General features: G+C 41.0%; 1 protein-coding gene across 1 annotated transcript in view; it reads right to left on the minus strand.

Annotated features, from left to right (window-relative positions):
* The window catches only part of NELL2 (neural EGFL like 2), a 160950-nt gene that overhangs the window by 22714 nt on the left and 113265 nt on the right, over positions 1 to 24971 (minus strand). Inside the window, exons 13-14 of the mRNA XM_068401726.1 lie at positions 23106 to 23228; positions 20450 to 20545 (exon numbers count right to left, since the gene is read on the minus strand). Coding sequence (XP_068257827.1) covers positions 20450 to 20545; positions 23106 to 23228 — 219 coding nt within the window. The remainder of the gene's footprint in view (positions 1 to 20449; positions 20546 to 23105; positions 23229 to 24971) is intronic.

Here is a 24971-nt window from a genome sequence, read left to right on the forward strand (position 1 = left end):
ATACCGAGACAGTCGCTGGAAGTAACCTTCACTCCAAGCTGGAGAGCAGCTCCACAGCTGTACCGTAGCACTTCAGCACTGCGTGCTCTGGCTGTACTTCACCCTATGGTATTTGCATGGCAGAAGATTTCTGGTTTTAGCTCTTGAAACACTCTGGCTGGAGAACACACACCTGTGAGACTGGTGAGCCCACAAAACACCAGGAACATGGGGACTCTCTCTACCCTATATAACTCATGGACGCACTCATGGCAATACTGTACATGCCACATTGACACAAAACAGGGTAACTGATCACTACACACTTGTGTTGCAGACAATTTGGTTTTCAAATATTCAAGTTCTCTCCTGTGCATTTTTCTTAAACTGAAATCAGTCAGTCAGGTTATTTCCATGTTCTGTCACCCATTTTTCAACTGGAAAAGAACTTTTTTCTTTTTGCTAACTGAAGCCCCACTCTAATAAAGTAGACACACAGTCACAGGCATTTTGAAAGTAACTACTGTATACACCTAGCTCCCCTTGACTTGAAAAAACTTTGCTCTTCCAAATCAACTTCTTTATACCTCAGAATCACTCATTTCTTGAACTGTGGCAACAGTTTCTGCTATTATACCCCTTGCTCTTGGTGAGACTGAGAAAACTGCTTCCTGAAGAGTAAAATAAGACCATTAGCAAATTATCCACTAGTAAACCAGAAAAAAGGAAAGCTAGCTGTCTGATGAGTATTATTAGAGAACTTCTGTATAATAAGAGCTTTTGAAGATTGAAAGTGGTATAAAATTGCAATTTGAAAGATAGCAGTGCTCTTTCATCAAGCAACAGGACCAAACAATCTAATGTGGACAAGCTGCACTCAACAAAGAACCATGGTGTGAGGGAAGAGGGGGTGGTTATACCATTTTATATTATTCACTTCAAGATGGAAATATTAATCATCAAATCCTCCTCTCAGAAAAGCCTGTATGCTACCATCAAGCACAAAGTTACAGAGACACAGAGCACAACTTAGTCCTAAAAGCCTTTCTTTCATAAACTGCTTTATCCAGGTCAATATAAACCAAATCCCCAGTAGCCCTCTCCTGTCAAGAAGGCAACAGTACAGATTGGCAGCTGTGAATACTTAGAATTTAGTTATTTCCATTCTGGAAGTTTTTCTGGGACAGTATAATTCATGGCACTCAGCTAAGATGGCCAATTAACAGAGACTCCCAACTGCAATAATCTGTCCCAGTGCTAATCGGGTTATTATCACTGGATATATTTATAAAGATTAATGAGCAGCCAGCAACTTCCATAATGTTCAGCCACTACTGACTGGCTAAATTTGAGATCTCATTTCAAAGGCAACAGCCTTTTCAGCCTAATGCTAACCTCCAGAGCCACCCACATCCCAGCCCCATATAGAGTATAAATAAAGTGCAAAAACTGAAAGAAAAATAATTTCAGAAACAGATCACTGAAGAAGTGGTTTAGGGGACTATAAAGCTATTTAAAAAAGATAAATCTTCAATGTTTTTTTCATGGGTACATTTGGAACAGTCAGACTCTGATATGTCTTTGCATATGTCAATACATTTTCAAGGGTGTTATGTCTGGCTTGGATATAAAAGATTATATCCTAACTATTCAGACTTATGATCAGATAACAGAATGCCCAGCAGGATTAAGATGATGTCTGAGTTATCTGATTTTAGTAAATAAGTACACAAGGGGGAAAGGCCTTATTCAGTAGGACAAAATGAAAGTTCACTGTACTGCATAATGTATTTGCTGTCAAAACCCAATTTTCTGGAGTGGCTTTGAAAAGAGTTCATTATCTCTACTGCAAGTTCCAGAGTCCCATCTCTCGCATTTAAGAGAAGTGTTTGTTTTGGTTTTCATGTGACAGCAGATTTCTAATATGATGATACTTGAGAAGACCCTGCTGTTCAATCAGACCTTTGAGTTGAGATCTTGTACAAAAAACAGGTCCCAGCAGAGAAATATGAGGGCCTGAAACTAGTTCAATATACTTGAGCTATCTTTTTAAAACAAAGTATCAGCTTTTGGGATTTCCATCCCACTACATTCCCGTATACCACTTGCATATAAATATCATACAGAGGAATTAAAAAAAAAACAGGAATACAGAAGCTGAGACTGTTGAAATAGTCCAGGAAGATAGCAGTTATGCCAGAAAACCGAAGTTGTTTAGAATGCCTTTTAAATCTGTTTTGTAAAGTCTGATCAGCTCCTTTCTTCTAACGCTGCTGCTGATTCCCAAAGGAACTTTCTTCCTTAGTCAATAAAAGTCCTGGAGCTTGATTTTGTTTACAATCTCACTATGATTTGTTCAGCTTCCAGTAACTCTTTATAGATATGACATCATGTCATAAGTACTAGGACATGCTTTTCACCATATGGGTTCTCACATCAAATTTTTCATTAAACCATAGAATATTCTTAATTTTAACTGCATTTGCAACCCAACATTTCACTCAGTTACAAGTTTAAATCATGAAGAGCCAGATTACAGCTGGCCTGTGGGGCATAGCAAAGAGAAGAGTCATCCACAATTGTATCCTAGCGTAACATAATTCCGTGAGCAAAAGGACTTTTTGATATAGCATTAGAAACATCAGTTATCTCAGATATAGCCTTCAGAGACGAGTGAAGACCACGGCCTTTCCTCTCCCTGCTCCCCTGGATAACAAATTAGGCCCGTGTCAGAAAAAATGCATTTGAATGCCTTTGGAGTTGCTGCTTCTATCTCTACACCTCCCAGATCTAGTAGAAATTCTAGCTGAGTCACCTTAAAACCATAATCTGGCTCAAAGGGCAAGAAATAAGAGCTGGGGCTAAAAATGTCACATTAAAAATTGCTTCAACAGGTTGAGTCAGTGCTGCAGATATGTTCTTCACTAAAAATTTCCATCTGTCCTGTTGCATGAAAAAATAACTATTGTTAAAACAGGTCTTTTTCTTTTTTTTTTTTAAAATCCTAGCAAGAGCATGATTGCATTTTTTAAAGTACTCTGTCCATGGAAAACTAATTTAGTTCCATTAATGAAAAGGAAGCAAAATGTGATTGAGGATATCATATGGAATTATAGTTCATTAATTCTTCAAGTATGTAATTTTCCAGACTCCTGATCCCCCATTGATTTCTGCACACCCCCATAGGTCCTGCTAAATGCCAGCACAAAGAAATTCAATCGTGTTGTTATTTCATGTGTGGCAGTGGTGGCATTCCAAAATTAGATAGAAACGTTATGAAAGGGAATTTTCGACTGACTGCTTCACCATGCAGCCCTGTTAACAATTCTTTCTTGTCCAAAATTGATCAATCACAGACCCCACCGATGATAACTGATACTATGATAGTCTCCATTACACACTCAATATCATCAACGGAGGTAACATTTGTAACAATTGACGATGATAATTCAGAACACCTAATTAGCCATGATGAACTAGGTACATCCATGAATACTGTAAAAAAAAGTATATATTTTTCATAAAGATTCTGTGAAACCAATTGTGCCGATCCACATTAGAAAGACTAATAGAGAGGTATTGGGCCTCTATTTCTAGTTGTTTACAAAGATGTGGTTTTGCTTTCACTTTGTCCATACTTCTCAATACAGCACTTCATCTTAACGGCAACACATGCTTCTGCTTCCTTGTTAGTCCTATCTTGAAAAAGAAAAGGAATTCTTTTCGTCAAGATAGCAAAAGCACTTTTATACCTTGAAACACACTGACAAATCCATTTTAGATACCTACTAGTGTTTGAAAGTTATGTAGCTCCATTTGCACAGGTTAGAAATAGGACTAACACACTAGTGCTGCTCACTAAAGGTGTCAGTTGCTGGGTAGGAGTAGCTGAGCCCTAAACAAAAGAGAACTAATTTGTCTGAAAAGAGAAGGGCTAGTTTGGCCAGCTGTTATCTCTTTTCTAAAGAGTGGTAAGAAAGGCTTTACTTGCACTGTGTGCTGACCAAAGATCTTGAGTTTCCTGCAATGAGGAGTCAAATCAGTCATAACCATGAGTTACGACTTTCATGTATTTGAACCAAGAATGCAACCAGCACATTCTCAGCTTAGTTTGCGTTCAGCTTTGCAAAAAGTGCTTTCAGATCAGCTCTGGTATGAATTACAGTAATTTTCCAAGTATTTAGTTCAGAGGCCATTTAAGGGAAACAAACAAAAGAACCCACAAAACAGCTCAAACAAAGTTTTGGCTAGGAATTGATTTGACACTTTGATTTGAACTTGGTCTTCTGCTATCATCTTCTACCCTCTGGTCAGGGTACCATATATATTATATGGTGTGCTTAAGTTTAAAACATTCTTATTTACATTTTCTTTCCAGTGTCTTGTTACCATGTCTCTCAGTCCATATATCAGTGACCGTTAATTTACATTGCTGCTCCCAGAGTGTAAAATCATGTAGAGATTGTACAAAATTGCTGAAGCACAGAAAAGGAAAAAAACACACTATACCTTTGCTTGGGCTATAAACATATTGGCATATATCTGCAGAGACTGCAGACTCCCTCATGTTGACAGCAAGAGGAAAGGCTCCATAGGGACACGGGACAATGATTGGCAGCGTTATAGATTTTAATTCCACTAATAGTTGAATGGCTCGTAATTCATAAAAGAGAGAGCTTACAGTGAGTGATGAAGGTCATCTCGATCTCCTTCATATAACAGAAGGAAATTCTATTATAATGCTGCCCAGTTGCACTATTCACATTCTATTTATAGCCCACTATATTTTAAGAACCTAATTAAAATTTTAGTTTTCATGTTTAGTAAAGGAGGTTCTTTCCCATAGCAAATAATAGCTAAGTAGGGGATGCATTTTGATGTTTTTAACAAATGGCAAAAAAATTCTGTCTCCTCAAAGCTCTTTTGTAGCACTCTCTCTTCCCTGGTTTCTCTTTTTTCTTTTTTTAAAGCTGCTACATATAGGAATATAGTATTGCAACAAGCTAAAGAAAATATAAAGAGAAAAAGATAAGTACTAGTATGTGGCCCTTCAGCAGAGAAAAATCTTTTGTTATTTAAAAATGACAAGGACTCTGAGGGAGGAAAGAAATAATATGCACCCAAGAAACTGTGTCAGGCAAGGAAAATGAAGGGAGAAAAAGACACAGAAGGATGAAGCAGCAAATCATCTTAAGCTACAAAACAGAAAGGATGAGGTAAGTAGGGTTCATGCCTAAATCCAGAATGCTCACCAAACTCAATATGGGCATTTTTTGCTTAATTTTTGTCAAAGATTTACTTTGTGAATAAATATAAGTAAAAATGTAAAGCAAAGTAAAACATTCCAAGCTTCTAAAGTCACCAGCCCTTGTCTCACTGCTCATTTTTGAGCTTATTTTTCATATCTGAGAAAAAATCAGGTGATAACAGGGATTAGGGTGACCTCCCTTCCAGACACTACAGCCAAGCAAAAAGCATCTCATCCGCAGAACCACAGCTTTCCCCTTGTCATGCTGCAGATCTCATTTGTTTACTCTCATACACAACTTTTAAACCTTTTTCTGCAATTTAATGAGCTAGCCATTTTAGAATATGTCCTTTTTGAAAGTCAAAGGAAAAGTATTTTCTTAGGTTTTATGACCTGGCTGCACTTCCCACTCAGATAAAATACGATATAAACCCCACCACCATGTCCTCTCTCAAATAAAGACATATTTGAACAGAGGAGCAAAGGGAGCAGAAATGAGATGACCTATAACTTATCCAGACTTTTGCCACTGCCTTGTTATGCAAACCTTGTAACTTCCTCAGTTTTCCCCATGTGTCTTGATTTCTACATCTGTAAAATGGGGAGAATGTGCTTCTACCAGCTCTTTTTTTTTTTTTTACATAAAGAACTCCAGGTGAAAAACTTTAAGTACTAGCAATGATTTGGTTAGTAGTACACGTGACGATACCAAGGCATGGTTTGGGGAACAGTAGGATGCCAAGGAACAGGAACTACAGAAGAGGCCAACATGTTTTGGGGAGAGGTGAGAGGAAGAGCATTGAGCAGTAGAGACGAAAGCTGCACCCGCTGCCTTTGCTCCCCTGCCTGCTTTATTTGGTAGCACAGACAGATCATAGAAGTCACAAGGACACTCACTGATAGTAATTTAAGACTTGCATATATTTTTTTTCCAACATATCTCTCAATGTAGACCACAAGTGTTGTTTTTTGTAAAACTATAATAGTCTCCTGTGCAGTTTTGCTGCACTCTAAGGATCTTTAATTTTTATGGACCTTTGAAAGAGTGGTTGAATATAGCACCAGCACATGTAATCACCTTCATGTTATTATATATGTTCAGGTGAAATATTTGAGGAGAGGGAGGGGCAGTAAGATATTTTGTACACCAGCATGTTGAATTTCAGATTCTCACTTACAAACAGCTTATCTATATCTTATATGCCATGTTTGCAACACATCTGCTGTCTGCATATGTCTATTTTTCTGTAGCCTGAATTGGTAGTTGGAGCATTGTTAAAACAGAGCATTCCTTGCAGGAAAGGCTTGTTCTCCAGGGTTACCTGAACACCTCTCTACTACAGTTTCTGAGACTGCCAATCATGGTTTTTTTTGCTGTTCTGAATTTTCTTGTAATACTAAATATGAAGACTTGGCTTTTACTTGGCATACAGTTAGCTGAAGGTTGCTGGAATTATTAATTGTAATAACAATTCAAATGACAATTATTAATTCTTTGCTAGATTTTTATTGGTATTGTGGAATATGCCATCTTATTTATCTTCTAAGCAACAGTCCTTTCGGAGTCTAAAGTTACTCTTGGACTGTAAACATCACATGCCCAACTTTCCTAAGCTTATTTATGACTAAAATCCTTCAAATCCATTAATTTTTTTCCTGAGGGGAAAAAAAACCTCATGCAGAGATTCTTGAAGAAGAGTTTCAGCAGAAACTCTGTGCTAGAGTTTCTTGTTCTCTCTGAAAAGGATCTTCCAAATTCTCTTGGACTGGGGAAGACAAATAAACTTTCGCTACTTCACACACTTTATACAAATGAATGGAGAAATCTCAGACAAGTCAAAGGGGACAGAGATGTGATGGCAGCCTGGACAACCTGCATTTGTAACCTAATTCTTACCAGATTATTCCTCAGACTCTACGTAGGGTTTGCTGTTTACCACTTTCACAAATGATTAAGATCCCCATCAAATCCGGGTTATTTCTCCCACAGAATGTAAAAATTCTTGAGCTTTCATCTCATGTCTGCACGAATTGTCCCCTTCCTTCAACCTTCACCTCTTCATTTGGGCATATTTGTTTTAGAGGGAGAGACGGACATGCCCTTTGCCATCTACAATCCCTGCAAGCAAAGCTGCTACTGCAGCATGCATTCCACACACTGTTCTCTCCCCTGCCTCCATAGGACTTCAGCATTAAAGTAGATGCCAGTTAAAAGAGAGGTACAGTCAGGAGAGAGTTAAAAACTTTGCCTCTGCTTAGTTTCTGACAGTGTTTGTTCTTGTCTGTCTGCCTGTGTTCATAAGAGCAATTGAAGCCCTATTAAAAAAGTGGAGATTGCAATATTTGCCTCTTTAGTGCTCAGCGTTCCTTAAGATGTAACAACATATCAAATGCTTTGCAGTGACTTTAGACTTAGGCAAAGTCAACATATTTTTCATGAACTCATTTAAATAGCTTAGAAAAATGCATCACACTTGAGATCCTTGCAGGGGTAAAGCCTCTTTTGAAATCAACTCGACTTTTTTCAAACAATGCTACACGTATTACTTCTAAAGTACAAGCGTTAGTAGCAACTTGTTTTATTTTTAGGTATGTTGGACTGGGCCGCTATTCACCTAGAATACTAATTAGTTGTGGGGGAGGCAGATGATTTACAAGTAAAGCTACGAACGCATTGCATGTTATAGTTCCTTCAGCTAGACTCTAACTTAACAGGATTCCTGCTCGCCCAAGGCCTGACTTCAGAAACATATTAAAGAGTGAGCATTACAACAGCATGCCTCATGGTCCTTGGTTACCTTAGGGTTGGTCAGAGATACCAAAATGGTCTTGACCATCAATGGTAAAGAGTCATTTTTGCATCAGCACAAATGGGCATTTTAGAATGAGCCATTACAACCTGTTATTATTGTTCCTTAATAGAAATAAACAAGAGAACTTGGATCATATGCAAAGGCAGCTCATTAAAAGCACACAGCAGTGTATGCTGGGAGAACTGTATTACTTTGTATCAGTTGAATACAAGGCCCAGTTTTTGTGACATGAAAGCATGAGAAGGAGATCAGTTAGGAAAACAGTTATTTTTATCAGGTTGGCCTAGAAACCAAAATAGATGAGGAGTATGGGAAAAAAAAAAAAAGACAAAATAGTCATTAATTTTGAATTAGTGGAAGACAGTTCAAAAAGATAATACTCTACACTTTTAATAAAATACCTTTGGCTGACTACAGAAGACCATAACTAAGGAAAATAAACTATTTCATCAGCAGCACTCTACAAGACTTTCAGTACCAGCTTTTCAGTAATATCCATACAGCTGCAAGTTGTGAGGTACAGAAAAAAATCCCCTCTTGGTCCACTCAGTCTTGGGGAGCTGAAAATGCACAGGCACCAAGGCCATAATTTGCTTGCTTTCCTTGCTTCCTCCGTTTCACCAGACCTATCATATGAACAAAGCTCCTGATCAGAACAGAAGTTGTGAAGATGATGGCTCCTAACCTCATGATTTTCTGTAAAGCATATCACAGGAGTGCAGGAACAAAAACATAGGAACCAAAAGTTACTTTGCACTCTCTGCTCTAGAGCAGCCAAACAAGATTATTCAAAGACTTTCTAGGAAATTCAGATTTGACAATACAAATTAGGCCTGTCTGTCTGGAACAGTCACCCTCTATTACTGAGGACTTTCCTCCCTATTAATCACCAGTCAGAAGTTGATACAATATATTGTGCCCTAAGCAGTACATCAGAAAACTATACTAACCAAACAAAACAATGCAGAAGCATGTAAGCAGTGCAGAGGTCCAAATTCCTAGAATTACTGTTCTCAAAAACTATTTATTTGAAATAGAGGCAAGCCAAAAAAAAAAAAAAAAAGAAGAATGGATATACTTTCCAAGTCCTGAAGGGACCTGGGGACACCACCAAGGTACTGGATGAGATGGTTCACTGAGGCACAGTTCAGTATTTGAATCATTGCTCTTAGGCTCTATTTGCCTAGAGTAGCTTAGGAGGTAAAATTTAATAGCTTTCACCCTGGGTGACAGGAGAATTACATTGTCAACTATGCAAATATTGATTTTAGCCTACTCCCTGCTAGTGCTTGTTCAAATCTCAAAAGTAACCTCATATTTTGAAAACATTAAAGAATTTTTCAACCACAAGAAGAGCAGAAATGTTGTCAATATCAGATGACTGACATACTGGTATGGCTTTGTAAGGGAACTCATATAGTCATTTCCTGCTAACTTCTTAAGTCACCAAAAAAATTCTATGTGAAGATGCTTGTTTCACATTGCATAATTGTAGTTCGGTGATAAGACCGCAAAACACAAATTATGTATTTCAAAATTCATTATTAGGGTTCTGTATCAATGTATTGAAAAATTATCATAGTGACATATTAGTCTTTTAAGTAGGATTAGTTGTTATGTTTAAAGAAGACATAGAAGTTGATGTTATAGGATGCTTCCCATAATTTGTCCATCATTTTACTATCTGCTTTTCCTAAAGTAAGAAAGCACTTAAAAGGGAAAAAATGTAGAGTAAGATGTGCCATCACTAAATACACTAGTTATATCCATTACCTTGATAAACCAAGGCTAGCTCAAACAACACTGTTCTTGCCTCTGAAATCAGGAATCAACATGCAAAATAACCATCTTTGAGAAGGCCAAGACCATATCGCAGACCACTCAATACCTGGCCTGTGCAAGCAGGGTAGTGACTTTATATAGCAAAGATGCAAGTTATAAAGCAAGATGTTTCAGCATCCTCAGTAAAATCATTACATTATTTTTAGCAGATGGGTCCTGTCTCTTTCTGCTGAAATGGAAACTACAGAAGATATTAATTAAATGCAGGTGCATGCAGTAATTCAGAAGTGTTTTCATTTCAGAGATTCACCTCCTGAGAATAGAAAGTACAGTTAGATACATACTCTTACGAGTTTAAATTAAACCAGTATAAACAGGATACTGAGAACTCTGTGTCTCCATCTACATTTGAGCTATGGCTGCAGAGGCCAAACTTCCCAATCCAACATGCTACATACCAAAATTTCCACAGGGCAGGAAGCCCGGAGACTTGCCAAGGAAATGGGGACCACTTGCAATGACTCAAAGAGGAGAAATGGCAGTGACACCCTAAGGCTAGGGTGTGCATGCAGCTAAGTCCAGCGACAAGCTGGGCATGTCAGCTCCAGCATCTCTCCTCGCTCACCTCCTCCCACAGCCGGGGCTCAGCACAGCTGCAGAGCTAGAGCATCATGCAGCCCAGCATGCAAGCCAGATCTCAGTTGCTTGCAAGCCACAATTTGGCTTCTTTGGGTTTTGTCCTGGGTGATTTTTTTTTTCGCTTGCACCAAGGGAAAAGATTTGAATAGCCTACGAACTTTGAAAATTACTGAAGTTGAAATTCCAGACTCATGTAACTCCAAAAGGCCTGACTCTCAGAATATGATGAAATCCTACTGCACACTGGGATCTATTAAAATGTTTTACACTGCAAATCATGCTCATGTACTCTTTGTTTGTAAAAAAAATATCCAGGCTCTATAGATAAATTCAACATTTTCTTATTTTTGTGAATGGAAGCCAGCTCTTTAATGTAATTAAAATATTTCCTGCCAAAAGTATCCTCTAACTTCTAGGTCTCAAATGTGGGAGCCTCCCCAAAAACAGAAGCCTGAATTCTCAGGACACCAGGATCCAAGCAAGCCAGGTGGGCTATGAAAACTAATGAACTATAGGAGGCATCCCTTCTTCCTACAGCTGTTGCTCTGGACAGTCCATGCCTGTGCTGCCTTCATGTTCATTCTGCTTTCCCCTTGCCTGCTTGTTTCCCCTTTCATTAAAAAGCCCAGCAACCCCTTAAGAATTTCAGAGAATAAAACGAATAACCCTAATATGCTTTCTGCTCAAGGAGTTTGTATGTTATACTCATTTACCCCAGCATGCATCTGGCTTCCTCTGATTAGACTATGAACTGTTGAAGGGCACTCCTCCTACTCTGGGTTTGTTCAGAACCTTGCATACTTGTACCACAAATTTGAGCCTTTTAGTATTATTGTTGTAAATCCCACAATCAGTAATTTAAATCTTCACTGTAAAAATAAAACTGAGCAAATGGCAGATTCCTGAGATGTTGCGAAAGTTTTGACTGTGATCCTTTCATCGCTTACAGAGAGTTTTCATTAGACTGGGGCCAAGAATTTTTAAGAATTCTGCCAAAAGTAATTCCAGTTCTTACAGAACTGGTTCAGTGCTCGATGGGCTTCAAATGCCGTTTGTGTCACAGCTTTACCTTCAGAGCCTACCTGGCCACAAGCTGATTGTCGTTGTTCTAGCTGAACACAAGGGATCAAGGGCTTAAATGGAAGTAGTTCTCTTGTGATGCTAACGGTACTGCGACACTTCATTTTTGCAAAATCAGCAAGTTAACAAGCTTTCTGGTTACTTTGACAAAGCCTTCTATTCCAATACCAGTAAAATTATTTTCCTAATAATTGGGATGTCAGAATTAAAATATTTTCACAAGCTTCCTTTGGAACAAGAATAATAATAGTCTTAAATAATCTGAAGCCTACTATTATTATGGTCAGTGCACATGACCAAATTAATTTGGATTTGCTGAAAAGAGCAACAGTCACACATGTTAACTATTTAGCTAATACAAAAAGTGGCACAAAACTCTAAAGAGATCTGGTCTCTAACAATGATTTACCCAAGTGACTTGTCTGAGTTGTATTTCAGTATTTTGAGCTACAAATGTTAAGCACAAAGTTGCAAAAATTTGTTTTAGCGACATCAAAATGTTTTTCCTTCTCCATGAACTACTCACAACATTTACACTATTTTTGTTTGAGCTTTCCATACGTGGAAAAAAAAAAGGGAAAAAATACAGAGAAGAACCAAATAATGTATTTTCCTTGGATTTGGCTATTTCTGATAAGAGATCAGATAAGAGAGGGTGATCTTGCATACCTGATTTATACCGGTTTTTTTCATAAATTCAGTTACACATTTAATTAAGCCAACTGTAAGTAACAATGTATGGCTGAATGAATTTAGAATCTGTAACTTAAACAACTTCTCAACAGTTCCTTTCAAAGGTAACAGCTTTGTGTGCCAGTTTATTTTCAGCAGCTTAAAAAAAGGTGGACATAATTCCTGTGATATCCAAGGAAAGTTCATTATCAGGATATGCAAGTTACAGCCAATCATCCACACAAAAGCCAACAGACTTCCAGCCAACCTGTTAACAAAAACTACATCAAAACACTACTAGTAGTGAAACTGTGCTATTTGATCTCATGCATAATTAAAAGCGGTCCAGGGGAATACTCAAAGCACAAAACGAGTGTGGGAACTCAAAAAAGAAGCTGACAAGCAGAAAAAATGCAGCGATCTTATATACATGCACTAGCAGATATGCATATATAGTAGGAGACTAAATCCACTCTTAAAGCTCTGTCATCAAATTGAAGGGGAGTTACAGTAACATCAAGCAGATCTAACAAAGTCATCCTGTGCTGGATGCTAAAATAAAACACTTTTCAAATACAATTTAAGATAGCATTTAAAAATGCCCATTGAAGAATTCATAATTTTGCAATCAAACAAGACAGCATTAAGTCAGGTATTTTGAAAAAGTTTAACAGGTGCAAATATTTTTAGATTCTCTTGGTAGTCTCAGCTCTCTACACTGCAGAAGGCAGTCTTTTAATGTTTTTTAACACATAAACCCCTCCCTAAGCCAATGAAGCTTAAGAAAAGACTGGACATGGCACTTAGAGCCATGGTCTAGTTGTCATGGTGGTGTCAGGGCAATGGTTGGACTCGATGATCCCAGAGGTCTCTTCCAGCCTGATTGATTCTGCGTGATTCTGTGAATGCATCCCCAACATTAACAATGCCTCAACCCACATCCTTTGGGAAGAGAAATAGGAATTCTCACACGCCGCATTTTTATGTCCTATTACCAATTAAAGAAAAAGGTGCTGGAGGTTGATATATCTGCACATGATTCTTACATCTGCTTCCTCACTCCACTGAACCATTTCCACAGGACATGGGCCATGATTAATCTAAAAGGCTTCCAACAGATCATTCTAAGGTGTTGCAATAGCTGTGTTAACTGCAAGGCACTCCACAGTGAATACTTCTTCTCATGGAAACACCTCACTAGTATTAGTAGTTGATTCTCCATCTTATGTTCCTGAGAGAGATGCATCTCCTACTGACATCCCAGAGGCACCCATTTGGAAGCAAAAAATGTTATGAAACCTATTACTGTGCTTAATTACACAGAGCTTCACTTCTCTTTCCAAAAGCTGCATTGAGTTTAGGAATCTGACATAGCCTTTCCATGGCAGCTGACAGGTGAAAAGAGTTACAGCTGTGCCCGTAAACACAAGCAAGCTTCTGGTACTTCTTGGCTGTGTGAACCTCCCGTAATCCAGGAGGAGATGGTTAGTGACCTGCTGTGCCAGTTGGACACCCACAAGGCTATGGGCCTGGATGGGATTCACCCCAGAGTAATGAAGGAACTGGCAAATGAACTTGCCAAACCACTCTCTATTGTCTACCGGCAGTCCTGGTTAACTGGAAAAGTTCCAGCTGACTGGAAATTAGCAAATGTAACGCCCATCTACAAGAAGGGTCAGAAGGATGATCCAGGGAACTATAGGCCTGTCAGCCTGACCTCGGTGCCAGGCAAGGTTGTAGAGGCTTGGTTGAGTGAGAAGGGGCATGATTTCATGCCACTGAGCAGTCTGAGCAACCCAGGCTTTGAGCAAGAGTTAGGCCCAGAGCAAGTCACCTTGGACTCTCCTTGAACACTGTAAAACAGGAACTTGGCAGCTGCAACAGACAGATAAGAGGAACAGGAAAAGGGGAGGGGGTGCTCACTGCTCTGTGTATCTAAATTTGTAAACCAATCATATATGCTAGTAGGACGCGTGGACAGCAAGGCTTAACCAATGGAAATGCGGGCTTTGGTGCGTGATCAGCGTGCTCTCTGCTTAAAGACTATATATATCCTGTACATGCAATGATTAAACGGAGAACTTCCATACTCATATTGAGATTGTCTCGTTACTCTGGAACCGTTGCCCAGCACCCGTGAGCCGCACCTTCAACTTCCCCTTTTCTTCACAAGGTGATGGAACAGATCATCCTGAGTGCCATTACACTGCACATGCAGGACAATCAGGGCATCGGGGCCAGCCAACATGGATTCATGAAAGGCAGGTCCTGCTCGACCAACCTGGTCTCTTTCTATGACAAAGTGACCCGCTTAGTAGATGAGGGCAGGGCTGTGGATGTAGTCTATCTAGACTTCAGTAAGGCATTCGACACTGTCTCCCACAGCATCCTCCTAGACAAACTGGCTGCCCGGGGCTTGGATGGGTGGACTCTTAAATGGGTTAAAAACTGGCTGGATGGCAGAGCCCAGAGAGTGGTGGTGAATGGGGCAAAGTCCAACTGGCGCCCGGTCACTAGCAGTGTTCCCCAGGGCTCAGTTCTGGGGCCGGTGCTGTTCAATATCTTTATAGATGATCTAGACGTAGGGATTGAGTGCACCCTCAGCAAATTTGCAGATGACACCAAAGCTGGGTGGGAGTGTCGATCTGCTGGAGGGTAGGAAGGCCCTACAGAGGGATCTGGACAGGTTAGATAGATGGGCCGAGACCAACGGCATGAGGTTCAACAAGAACAAGTGCCGGGTCTTACACTTCGGCCACAACAACCCCATGCAGCTCTACAGGAAGTGGTTAGAAAGCGGCCCGGTGGAAAGAGACCTGGGGGTACTGATCGACAGCCGGCTAAACATGAGCCAGCAGTGTGCCCAGGTGGCCAAGAAGGCCAATGGCATCCTGGCCTCTATTAGGAATAGTGTAGCCAGCCGGTCTAGGGAAGTGATCGTCCCTCTCTACTCAGCACTGGTGAGGCCGCACCTTGAATACTGTGTCCAGTTCTGGGCCCCGCACTTCAAGAAAGATGTTGAGGTGTTGGAGGGAGTCCAGAGGAGGGCGACCAAGCTGGTGAAGGGTCTGGAGGGTATGACCTACGAGGAACGGCTGAGGGAGCTGGGGTTGTTTAGCCTGGAGAAGAGGAGGCTCAGAGGTGACCTTATTGCCGTCTACAACTACCTGAAGGGAGGTTGTAGTGAAGTGGGAGTTGGCCTCTTCTCCTGGGCAACTAGCAATAAGACAAGAGGACACAGCCTCAAGCTTCGCCAGGGGAGGTTCAGGTTGGACATTAGGAAGAATTTCTTTTCAGAAAGGGTTATTAGGCATTGGAATGGGCTGCCCAGGGAGGTGGTGGAGTCACCATCTCTGGATGTGTTTAAGAAAAGACTGGACATGGCACTTAGTGCCATGGTCTAGTCGACAGGGTGGTGTCAGGGCAATGGTTGGACTCGATGATCCCTGAGGTCTCTTCCAACCTGTTTGATTCTGTGATTCTGTGATACTAATCCACCAGAACTGGGAAAGCTGCTTTGAGTTCTGGGTGAATGGGCTTGCCTTGAAACCACGTTTCAATCTCAGGATAATTTTATCAGAAGAATTCTGACCTCTCCTATCACAAGCAGGCTAGGCTATCTGCTTCCTACTCAGCAGTGCCCTGTCAGTCACTGCCTCCACTCCTCTCCGCTCAGTTGAAAGGCTTGGAGGAGCTGTTAGTCCTATCACAAGGAACAGTACATCTCCCCAACCAACACAGGCACCAAGGAAACAGGCCAGGTCTTTGCCACATCTCAGCCTCATCAAAAATTTAGGGGAATGCTCTGGACACCAACAATCGCAGTTATTTCAGCTCTGGTTTATTCTTGTTGTCGATCGATGGCCTGTTCTACAACATGAGCCTGGCTCCACAGGCAGGACCTCAGCGTGGACGGCATCATCCCTCTCAGGCTTTGGGAGGAATATAGAGACACTGATCGAGTGTGCAGGGATGGGTTTTGGAAAGGACATGGAAAACAGTGAGGTATCCAATGACTTCTTCACCTTGGTCTTTACTGGTAAGTTTTGCCTTTAGGAGTCCCAGGTTGCCAAGACCAGTGGGAAAGTCTGGAGCAAGAAAAACTTACCCTTGGTGGAGGAGGATCAATATCTAAATAAATTGGAAAAAAACACAGATCGATCAAACCTGATGGGATGCTCCCAGAAGTGTGGAGGGAGCTGGCTGATGTCATTGTGAGGCCAACCTCAATTATCTTTGAAAGGTCATGGTGTCTGAGAGAACCTCGTGAGAACTGGAAAAAAGCAAATGTCCCTTCTGTCTTTGAGAAGGGCAAGGATCCAGGGAACTACAGATCAGTCAGCCTCACCTCCATCCCTGGGAAGCTGATGGTATTCTCCTGGATACCATTTCCAAACATATTAAGGACAAGAAGGTGACTGGGAATAGTCAGCACTGATTTGAAATCATGCCTGACCAACCTGATAGCCTTCTACAATAAGATGACTAGGTTGGTGAATGGGAAGAGAGCAGTGGATGTTGTTTATCTTGAGTAAGGCTTTTGATGTTGTCATAACACAGAATCCTCATACAGGCTAAAAAGCACAGGCTAAATAAATGGACAGTGAGGTGGATTGAAAACTTGCTGAATGGTTGGGCTCTGAGGGCTGTGATCAGCCATACAACATCCAGTGGGAGGCTAGTCACTTAGTGGTGTAGGCCTGGGCAAATCCTGGATACTGGGAAAGTACTGTTTAACATCTGGACAATAAGGCAGAGTGAACCCTCAGTATGTTTGCAGAGGATACAAAATTTGGAGGAAGGGTTCCTGCATCAGGTAGTTGTGCTGCCATTCAAAGGGACCTCAATAGGCTGGAGAAATGGGCCAAAGGGAATGTCACCAAGTTCAGAGGGAAATGCCAAGTCCTACAGTTATTAAGGAACGACTGCAGGCACCAGTATAGGTTGGGGATCAGCCAGTGGGAAAGCAGCTCTGCAGAAAAGGCTCTGGAGGTCCTGGTGGACACCAAGTTGAACATGAGCCAACAATGTGCCCTTGCAGCAAAGAACGCCAGCAGCCTCCTGGGCTGCATTAGGAAGAGCATTGCCAGCAGGTCAAGGGAGGGGATCCTTCCCCTCTATTTCATGTGGCTGAGATCACATCTGGGGTGCTGGGTCCAGTGCTGGGCTCCCCAGTACAAGAGAGACATGGAGCAAATCCAGTGCAGTGCTGTGAAGATGATTAAGGGACCAGAGCATCTGTCATATAAGGAGAGGCTGATAGAGCTGAGATGTTCAGCCTGGAAATGAAAAGGCTGAGGGGGATTTTATCAATCTGTATAAATACCTGACAGTGTTGGGGGAAGCAAGACATTTCTCAGTCATGCCCAGGAAAGGGACTAGGGGGATGGGAAATTGCATTTGAAAGTAACGAGAATATTTTTTTTTTTACTGTGAAGGTGATTGAACACTGGAATTGGTTGCTCAGAGAGCTTGTGGATTCTCCAACCCTGAAAACACTCCAAATCCAACTGGGTGCAGCCCTGAGAAACCAGCTCTATTTGACCCTGCTCTGAGCAGGCGGATTAGACAAGATGATCTCCAGAGGTTCCTTCTAACCTCATCCTTTCTATGATTCTGAAAAATGATTTAAACAGACCTATTAAACCAACTTTTACAGAAGGAAACAGTAAGAACTGCTGATTGTATTTTCCAGGTTATTGCTGGGGTGTGGATTCAATCTCCTGTTAATTAATTCATAGGTTCAGCAGCTGCTGACAATTCCATAAAACTATATGTTTTATTTTAAGTTAAAAATGCCAAGATTCTTCAATAAGCAGTTTTTAAATATATGTAGCATAAACAGAAATAAGTAACATGCTATTTAAAAATAGATTTGGCATCTTTACATCAATCCTCCTCCTTCCTTCTATGTGATTGCAACTAAAGATGTGTGCCTAGAAAAGATTACATCACCTTTGTAGATAAAGTGACTGTTCAAAAAGGGAAGCTTCCAGCATAAATTATTTGTAGTATGAATGTCTTGAATCACTTCAAGCCTAATGAGAAGTGCCTTCAGGAAACTCTGTTGCATTCACTGGGAGTGAATATGTACTGTCTGAAGCTCAGGTTTTCTTTTATGGCTGTATGCAGCACCATTTTTCTGACAATGTAGTCTCAGAACACACCAGCTTTTGCTCTTTATCAACAGGATAGCTCTTACATTTGCCACTCTGATGGTATTTCAGACTGTATGTTTCAAAGCCATGTGCAAGCAGATTACAATCCTACTCTTGCACATTAATACCCAAATGAGGTGGCCAGACCTGTAGCCCTGTGGCTGATCTCTAGCATTATTACTTATTTCAACAGTAATTAGAAATATGATGTCCAGTGGAGGTCCACCAGGAGAGAGGGGCTTCTCCTTGCAAAGCTTACCTACGAAACTGGTTTGGGGTGGCAAACTGGCTCCAAATCATAACAGTATCACTAGCTATGAGATATCAGGTAACTAGCGTACTAACCTTATGTTAAATATTGAGATCAGTTGTTCAGAAAGGCATCAGATCTAGTCCAAGTCTCTGCCTGCCCTTCTACATGTTTCCTGAAGGGCAGAAAGGATGGGCAGTTAGGCCAGCAGCCCAGCTGCTTTCGAAGGACATATGGGGCTGAATGCACTTCAGCTAACTTAAGTTAGCTTAGCTTAAGTTACCTAACTTAAGTTAAGTTAGCTTAGGGTGCCTGAACTTTCTGAATTGGGAACAGTGTCCCTGGATTCTCCTCTAAAGATCGGAGCAGAGACAGGACTTCCAGGGGCAACTCAGAAAAGCCAGTAAGATCTCTCTTTGATAGTGGCTATTCATATTGACTATCCAAGAAGGCTAAAGCAAATATGCTTCTAGTCTACACACTTCAGATAGGAGTATAAAGCTGGAAAAGATGAATGTGGGCCTTGAAACTATACATGTTATATTTAGTTGATAACAGCAGAATGCTGCAAGGAACATATAAGAAAAATATTACTAAAACAAAGTAACTGTTTCGATAATTGAGCATTATCTTAGCACACAATTTGTTCCAAGCAAAACCACAACAGTGTTACATTGAAGAGACCTTGGTATCCTGTACCACATTGTTTGCAGTCTATGAAACAGTGAGGAATTCTTGAAAACTTGCTCTTTTGACATTTTCCTAGAAACAGATGAACAATCAGGATACTGCTTTTCACACTGCATCCCTCTTGTGCACTGTGGTAATATCCGTTCAAATACAGAAGAATGAAAACAAGCACATTTCTCACCTCTCAAATGGACCAGATAATATAGAATTCAGATCAGTCTGTGTTTTTCATTAAATTGGACATGTTTACAAGTCAGATGAAAGCAATACTTGCTCAAATGACCTCCTTTCCTCTGTTTGGAAGATTTATTGAAGGCAATATAGAACAGCAACAATAGTCAATCATAGGTGGCAGACTGCCCTTTTATTAGGCATACTGAAGCCAATTAATCTAAGCGAGCTTTCTCCCTTTACTTCCTGGGGGCATGTACGGTTAGAATGCATTTTAAAATTCTGCAGCAATAAATAAAGGTGCTGAAACTATTCATTTGAACTTTGAGAAATTATTTACAGGCACTTGAGATGTTAAGTATTAACATTCTGCATACTCTGCTGCGCAATATAATTTGACTAGATCCAAGACTTAAAAAATAAAGGTCTAAATCAAAGCTTTGTGGTACTGCCAACCTGGGGGGTAGCAGGAAGAAAAAGGAATGCCTGCGAAAGAAGGTAAAAGCAGTAGGAACACTGAAACCTACCTTAACATTGAGTAAAGAAAGTTGAGTTAATCAGAAGTCTTCAAATAAGGGTGCAAGGGAAGGTGGGCTACTGAACAAGCCACACATTTACCGCACAGAAGTAATCAATTATTGGAATTTATTTCTAGATGTCAGATTATCTGTGATTTATAGGAGATACCAAAAGCCAATTGAGGTGAAAAGCAAGTCTATAATAATCTTATTAATTATGAAACATCAAAACCCAAGACGTCTTAATTCATGTTCTCATTTTTGCAGTCCATGTGCTTCTAATTAGAACTGCTGTAATATATTCTCTTGAGATTCATATAAGAAAAGTGAGTAACTTTTTAGTAGCAGCTTCCTCTTTCAGGGCACACACTTAAATAATCCTTTATTCTTGGATTACCTCAAACATCCTCCTTGTATTACCTTCATCGTAAATTCAGTTATAACCTTACCACTTTCACAGCTGGGCCCAGTGAAGCCTTGTGGGCAGGCACACACATTGGAAGCAATACAGGCTCCTCCGTTCCTACACCCGTCTTTGCAAAATGCTGCAAAATGCAAAATCACAATATATGGGTAACAGAACAACACTCAGCAACCACGCAGGCGGCCACGGGCTGCTGGCAGGCTCACACGAAACACGGTCCCTGCGGCACTGAGCACAGAGACTGCCTTCTCCTAAGGATAGAGGTCACAAAGAGATGGTTTATGGCCCCCCTGCCTCCCTGGCCAGATGGGCTGACAAGCTACAGAAGGAGATTAGAGTAAATCATCTGAAGACAACAGCTCACATATGTGCTCCTTCGAATGCACTGTGAAGCAGTGAAAGGCAGCACCTTCCCTAGGAACAGACTCTTCCTAGGGCAGCGCTGGTCTTCTCTGCTGCCCAAATAAAGGCCTGGGCATAATAGGCACAACTGAACACTAAATTGTCTGGCTACCTTATTCCTTGATTAAGCAATTAGATTGAAACAATAAAAATAGTAATTTTGTCTCAAGGGATTCTGAAACTTAAAAACTTTACTACCTACAGCTTGAAGTCAATCCCTGGATTTGTTCTTTGGCACACTGCAATCTGAGAAGCCGTGCTTACATATTTTGGTGCAGCATTCTCCAGATAGAGTTGTGAATATGTGTATGTTTTAAAAGAGTCCCTTCTGCGGACACAGAAATGCAACCAGCTCTGACGGAAAATGCAGCAGCTGTTAATTGCTCTGATTGCATTTGCAATATGGAATCAGAAATGCTCTGGTCACAAGAAACTGTAGGTGAAACTCGACAGATGGAGGTTATCACCAACATAAAGAGTTGCTCCAGGGCACTGGTCTAGCCCTGCACTTGTAACCAGCCACCGGAGATGCCAGGCTTTGGTTTGCAGCTGCTCTGTGTAACAGCACCACTGATGAGGCTCATCTGAGGGAGAACATGAGTGTTATCGATTTGAGCTTTCCAGCTCTCAGTTTCCAAGCACCAGCCTTGTGGCATGAGACCCGCAGCCCTGAGTGAGACATCTAAGCTTCCCAGTGCAGGATGACACAGTGCACAGGAGCACAGCTGGCACCAGTGCATCAAAAGCTGCCAAAGGCATGGGGACAAGAGGAGTATCCAGGTCTCTATGAAGGACACGGGCATCCAAGCCAGGGCCGCAGAGAAGTACATTTCTCAGATGGGGATACACAGGCTTAGAGCCTTCTCTGGCAGACTGTCTTTTCAATATTGAAAAGGGAGGAAGGGAGGGGTGTTCTTTCACAGTGGGGCCAGATGCCCTCTGAAATGTCAGACCTGCAGTCAGAGCTCTTATTCAGGGAACAGAAGAGCCAAATGTGGTGCTCTAGGTTTATCCACCTTCTCCTTGACCCAAAGAAATCTCAGTTACCTTTTTGTAAGCTGATACACCTCCAGCAGAAGGATTGGGGAATACTCCCAAGCACACCACAGGAGTGAGCTGCGCAGACAGAGCTCTCTTCTGAGAGGAGGAGCTCTGGGTTTGAACCTCCTCAGGCTGAGACTTTCTTCCCATTCCCCAGAGGAGGGAGCACACCATAAAAGGGCGTATTTGCTGATATCTCTCCCTCTTACCCATGCGTCTGACTGGAAGCAGACTAGGCTGCCGTGTTTTATGGAGAGCTCGTTTATGTTAGGAATAGTTAGAAAAATCATACTGTGACTTAGGTGAAGAAAGAACTAGTGCTAAGATCTTAATCAGGCTTAGCAATTAAGGAAATTTGAGGTTGCTTAGCCTTGATAATACACAGCAGCATAAGCTATCTATGGGATATTACCAATGTTAACTCTGGCCCCTCCGATTCTCATACCTAAAAGATCAAGAGGCCTGAGGCGCAATTTTAAGGAATGCTGGGTATGTTGTTGCTGCAGCTGGACCACTTCTCGTGTCTGAGCCAGTTCCCCTACAGCTACACTACTTTTCTTTTCAAACATCCTCTAAATCTTTGGCTTGGTGCCTGAGGACTTCGAAGGATTTGGGCCCAAGTACCAAGTATCATTTCCTCTGATGTGAAATGCAACAGAAATACAAACAGCATTGTATCTCTGGGAAAGTGTCTTTCTAAGACTAGAAGTATAACTTCTAATGTTTACCAGTGAACAAGAATGCTAGAAAACAAGGCACCACCTCATGTGTAGCAAAGCTTTTGTGCATGCATTCTAGTGCTTTTCTCATTGCAATAAAAAGATACAGGCTACCAAACAACTTCCAGTTCATCCAAGCAAAACAGCAAGTGACTGACCACAGATAATGTAGATCTGACAATGTTTTCACAGCTGTAACTTTGATGGTAACTGTGGGCTTCCTTGAATGGTATAGCATATATATAAACTGTTAACTTGACACAGAAATGAAACATAATTAATTTCAAATTTTAGAGCATACTAATCTATGTACGCATCATCCTCAAATTAGTGTGAACTCTGCCAAATGCAAAGTCGGTGCATACCTGCTTATGAAGATCTTGCAGGTGCTGGACCTAAATGCCTAGCCTAGCGTTTTATGTGTCTTCTTCAAGGTACGTGACCAGACTTGCATCAGCTATGAAAAAGCATCTCATCCAGTTCAAAGACCGCCGAACCCCGGGTTTTTCAGCGGCTTACCTTTGCAGATGGTACCATTGCCTGTGTAACCTGGCTTGCAGACGCAGTTGTGCCCACCCACGGTGTTGAAACAGAGCGCGTTCTCATCACAGTTGTGCTGGTTTGTTATACATTCGTCATGCTCTGAAATGGGAAACAAGAATGGGATGCTCCTGAATTTTTAAAACACAAGAAAATAAAAGCTTTGTAGAGGTTTCCACGTTAAAAAGAGATAAAGACAGTAGTAGTTACTGACAATAGGGCTATGTGAACATGTAACCATGGGCTAGCCAGGGTATGTATTTTTAGCACATACTAGTATGTGATAACTGTGCTGCAGCATAATTCCACTTTCATTAACAGGGAGCCACCATTATTACGCTTTCTATGTGGGCTACAGTGTTCTCGCAAACATTTGCCAAAGAGCTGGCTAACATGCTGAAAATCCATATGCTAGTTCTACTGTATAATTTATTCATGCAGGTTTATCTTATGCAGGATTCATAGGGTTTCCTTCAGAAAGCTGACTAATGGTGCGAGACACATGCTCTAAGCTGCAAAAGATTTGGTTAGCAGAAGGCAGGACTTCAAAACGTAGCCCGTGTTTTCCTTCCCTTCAGAATGTACACTGCATTTCATTTAGATGAAATAAATAACCCAAAAACAAAGGTCTGCCTGATGTTCAAGTGACTTTTGGCATGGTATGTCCTAGCACCAGAGTGCGATGGATGAGACTCCTCAGTACGGTGACTAGACTTACACATACTGGGAAATACTTCTTTTGGGAATAAATGAAAAGTCTGGCCTCTTCTCCCGGGCAACTAGTGATAGGACAAGAGGACATAGCCTCAAGCTTCACCAGGGGAGGTTTAGGTTGGACATTAGGAAGAATTTCTTTTCAGAAAGGGTTATTAGACATTGGAATGGGCTGCCCAGGGAGGTGGTGGAGTCACCATCTCTGGATGTGTTTAAGAAAAGACTGGACATGGCACTTAGTGCCATGATCTAGTTGAGAGGGTGGTGTCAGGGCAACGGTTGGACTCGATGATCCCTGAGGTCTCTTCCAACCTGGTTGATTCTGTGATTCTGTGATTTTGTGTTAACTTGCAATGCACTGTTTAATCTGAAACCAAAAAGTATTGTACTAGTGTTTAGGTTTAGTTTGTGATTGTTAAGAAATGGGAAATGCAATTTCAAAATAAGATGCTCTAAAGTGTCATTTCAAAATGCTACATAGAATCGTAGGATCATAGAATCGTTTTGGTTGGAAAGGACCTTTAAGACCATCGAGTCCAACCATTAAATGCTCTACTATTTTCAAAATGCAGTATCTTAGTCTGTAGGCATCAAAATGAAATGTTTACATCTTCTGGAAATATTTCGTGTATTTTCTTTAAATCAACATTATTCATCTCTCCATAAATAATTTCAGACCCCTGAAATTTGTATTTCAGGAAAACTGACTGTTTGGGGAACATAAAGGCACCTAATTTCAGTTAGCACACATGGACTGTGTTTCATATGGCTATTTTCATAGCCATCGTTCTGCCCAGGTTTTAGCAAATTTTATTAGTGAAGCTGATGCCAGTTCTGTCTATCTGACACAAGTCTTAAAACTGGAATTGGATGCTCTTTCTTCCCCGGTTTTGGGTATGTCACAGTGCTCTGTATCTTCCCCTTTACAAATAAAGAGCTGGAGTCTGCACATACCCCACAGAGCTGTCAGAAAAATTAATTTCTTAACATTTTCAAATCACTGTGGAAATGTTCAACTTGCTATTTCGATACTTGCCATAAACTCTAGGAGTATAGAACTGGCAGAATGGCACATCTCTAATCCATCAATAGATGTAAATTGTCCTCTAGTAATGGCAAATGCCTGTTGTT

The sequence above is a fragment of the Nyctibius grandis genome, chromosome 5, assembly GCF_013368605.1.
Source record: "Nyctibius grandis isolate bNycGra1 chromosome 5, bNycGra1.pri, whole genome shotgun sequence".
Taxonomy (NCBI): Eukaryota; Metazoa; Chordata; class Aves; order Nyctibiiformes; family Nyctibiidae; genus Nyctibius; species Nyctibius grandis.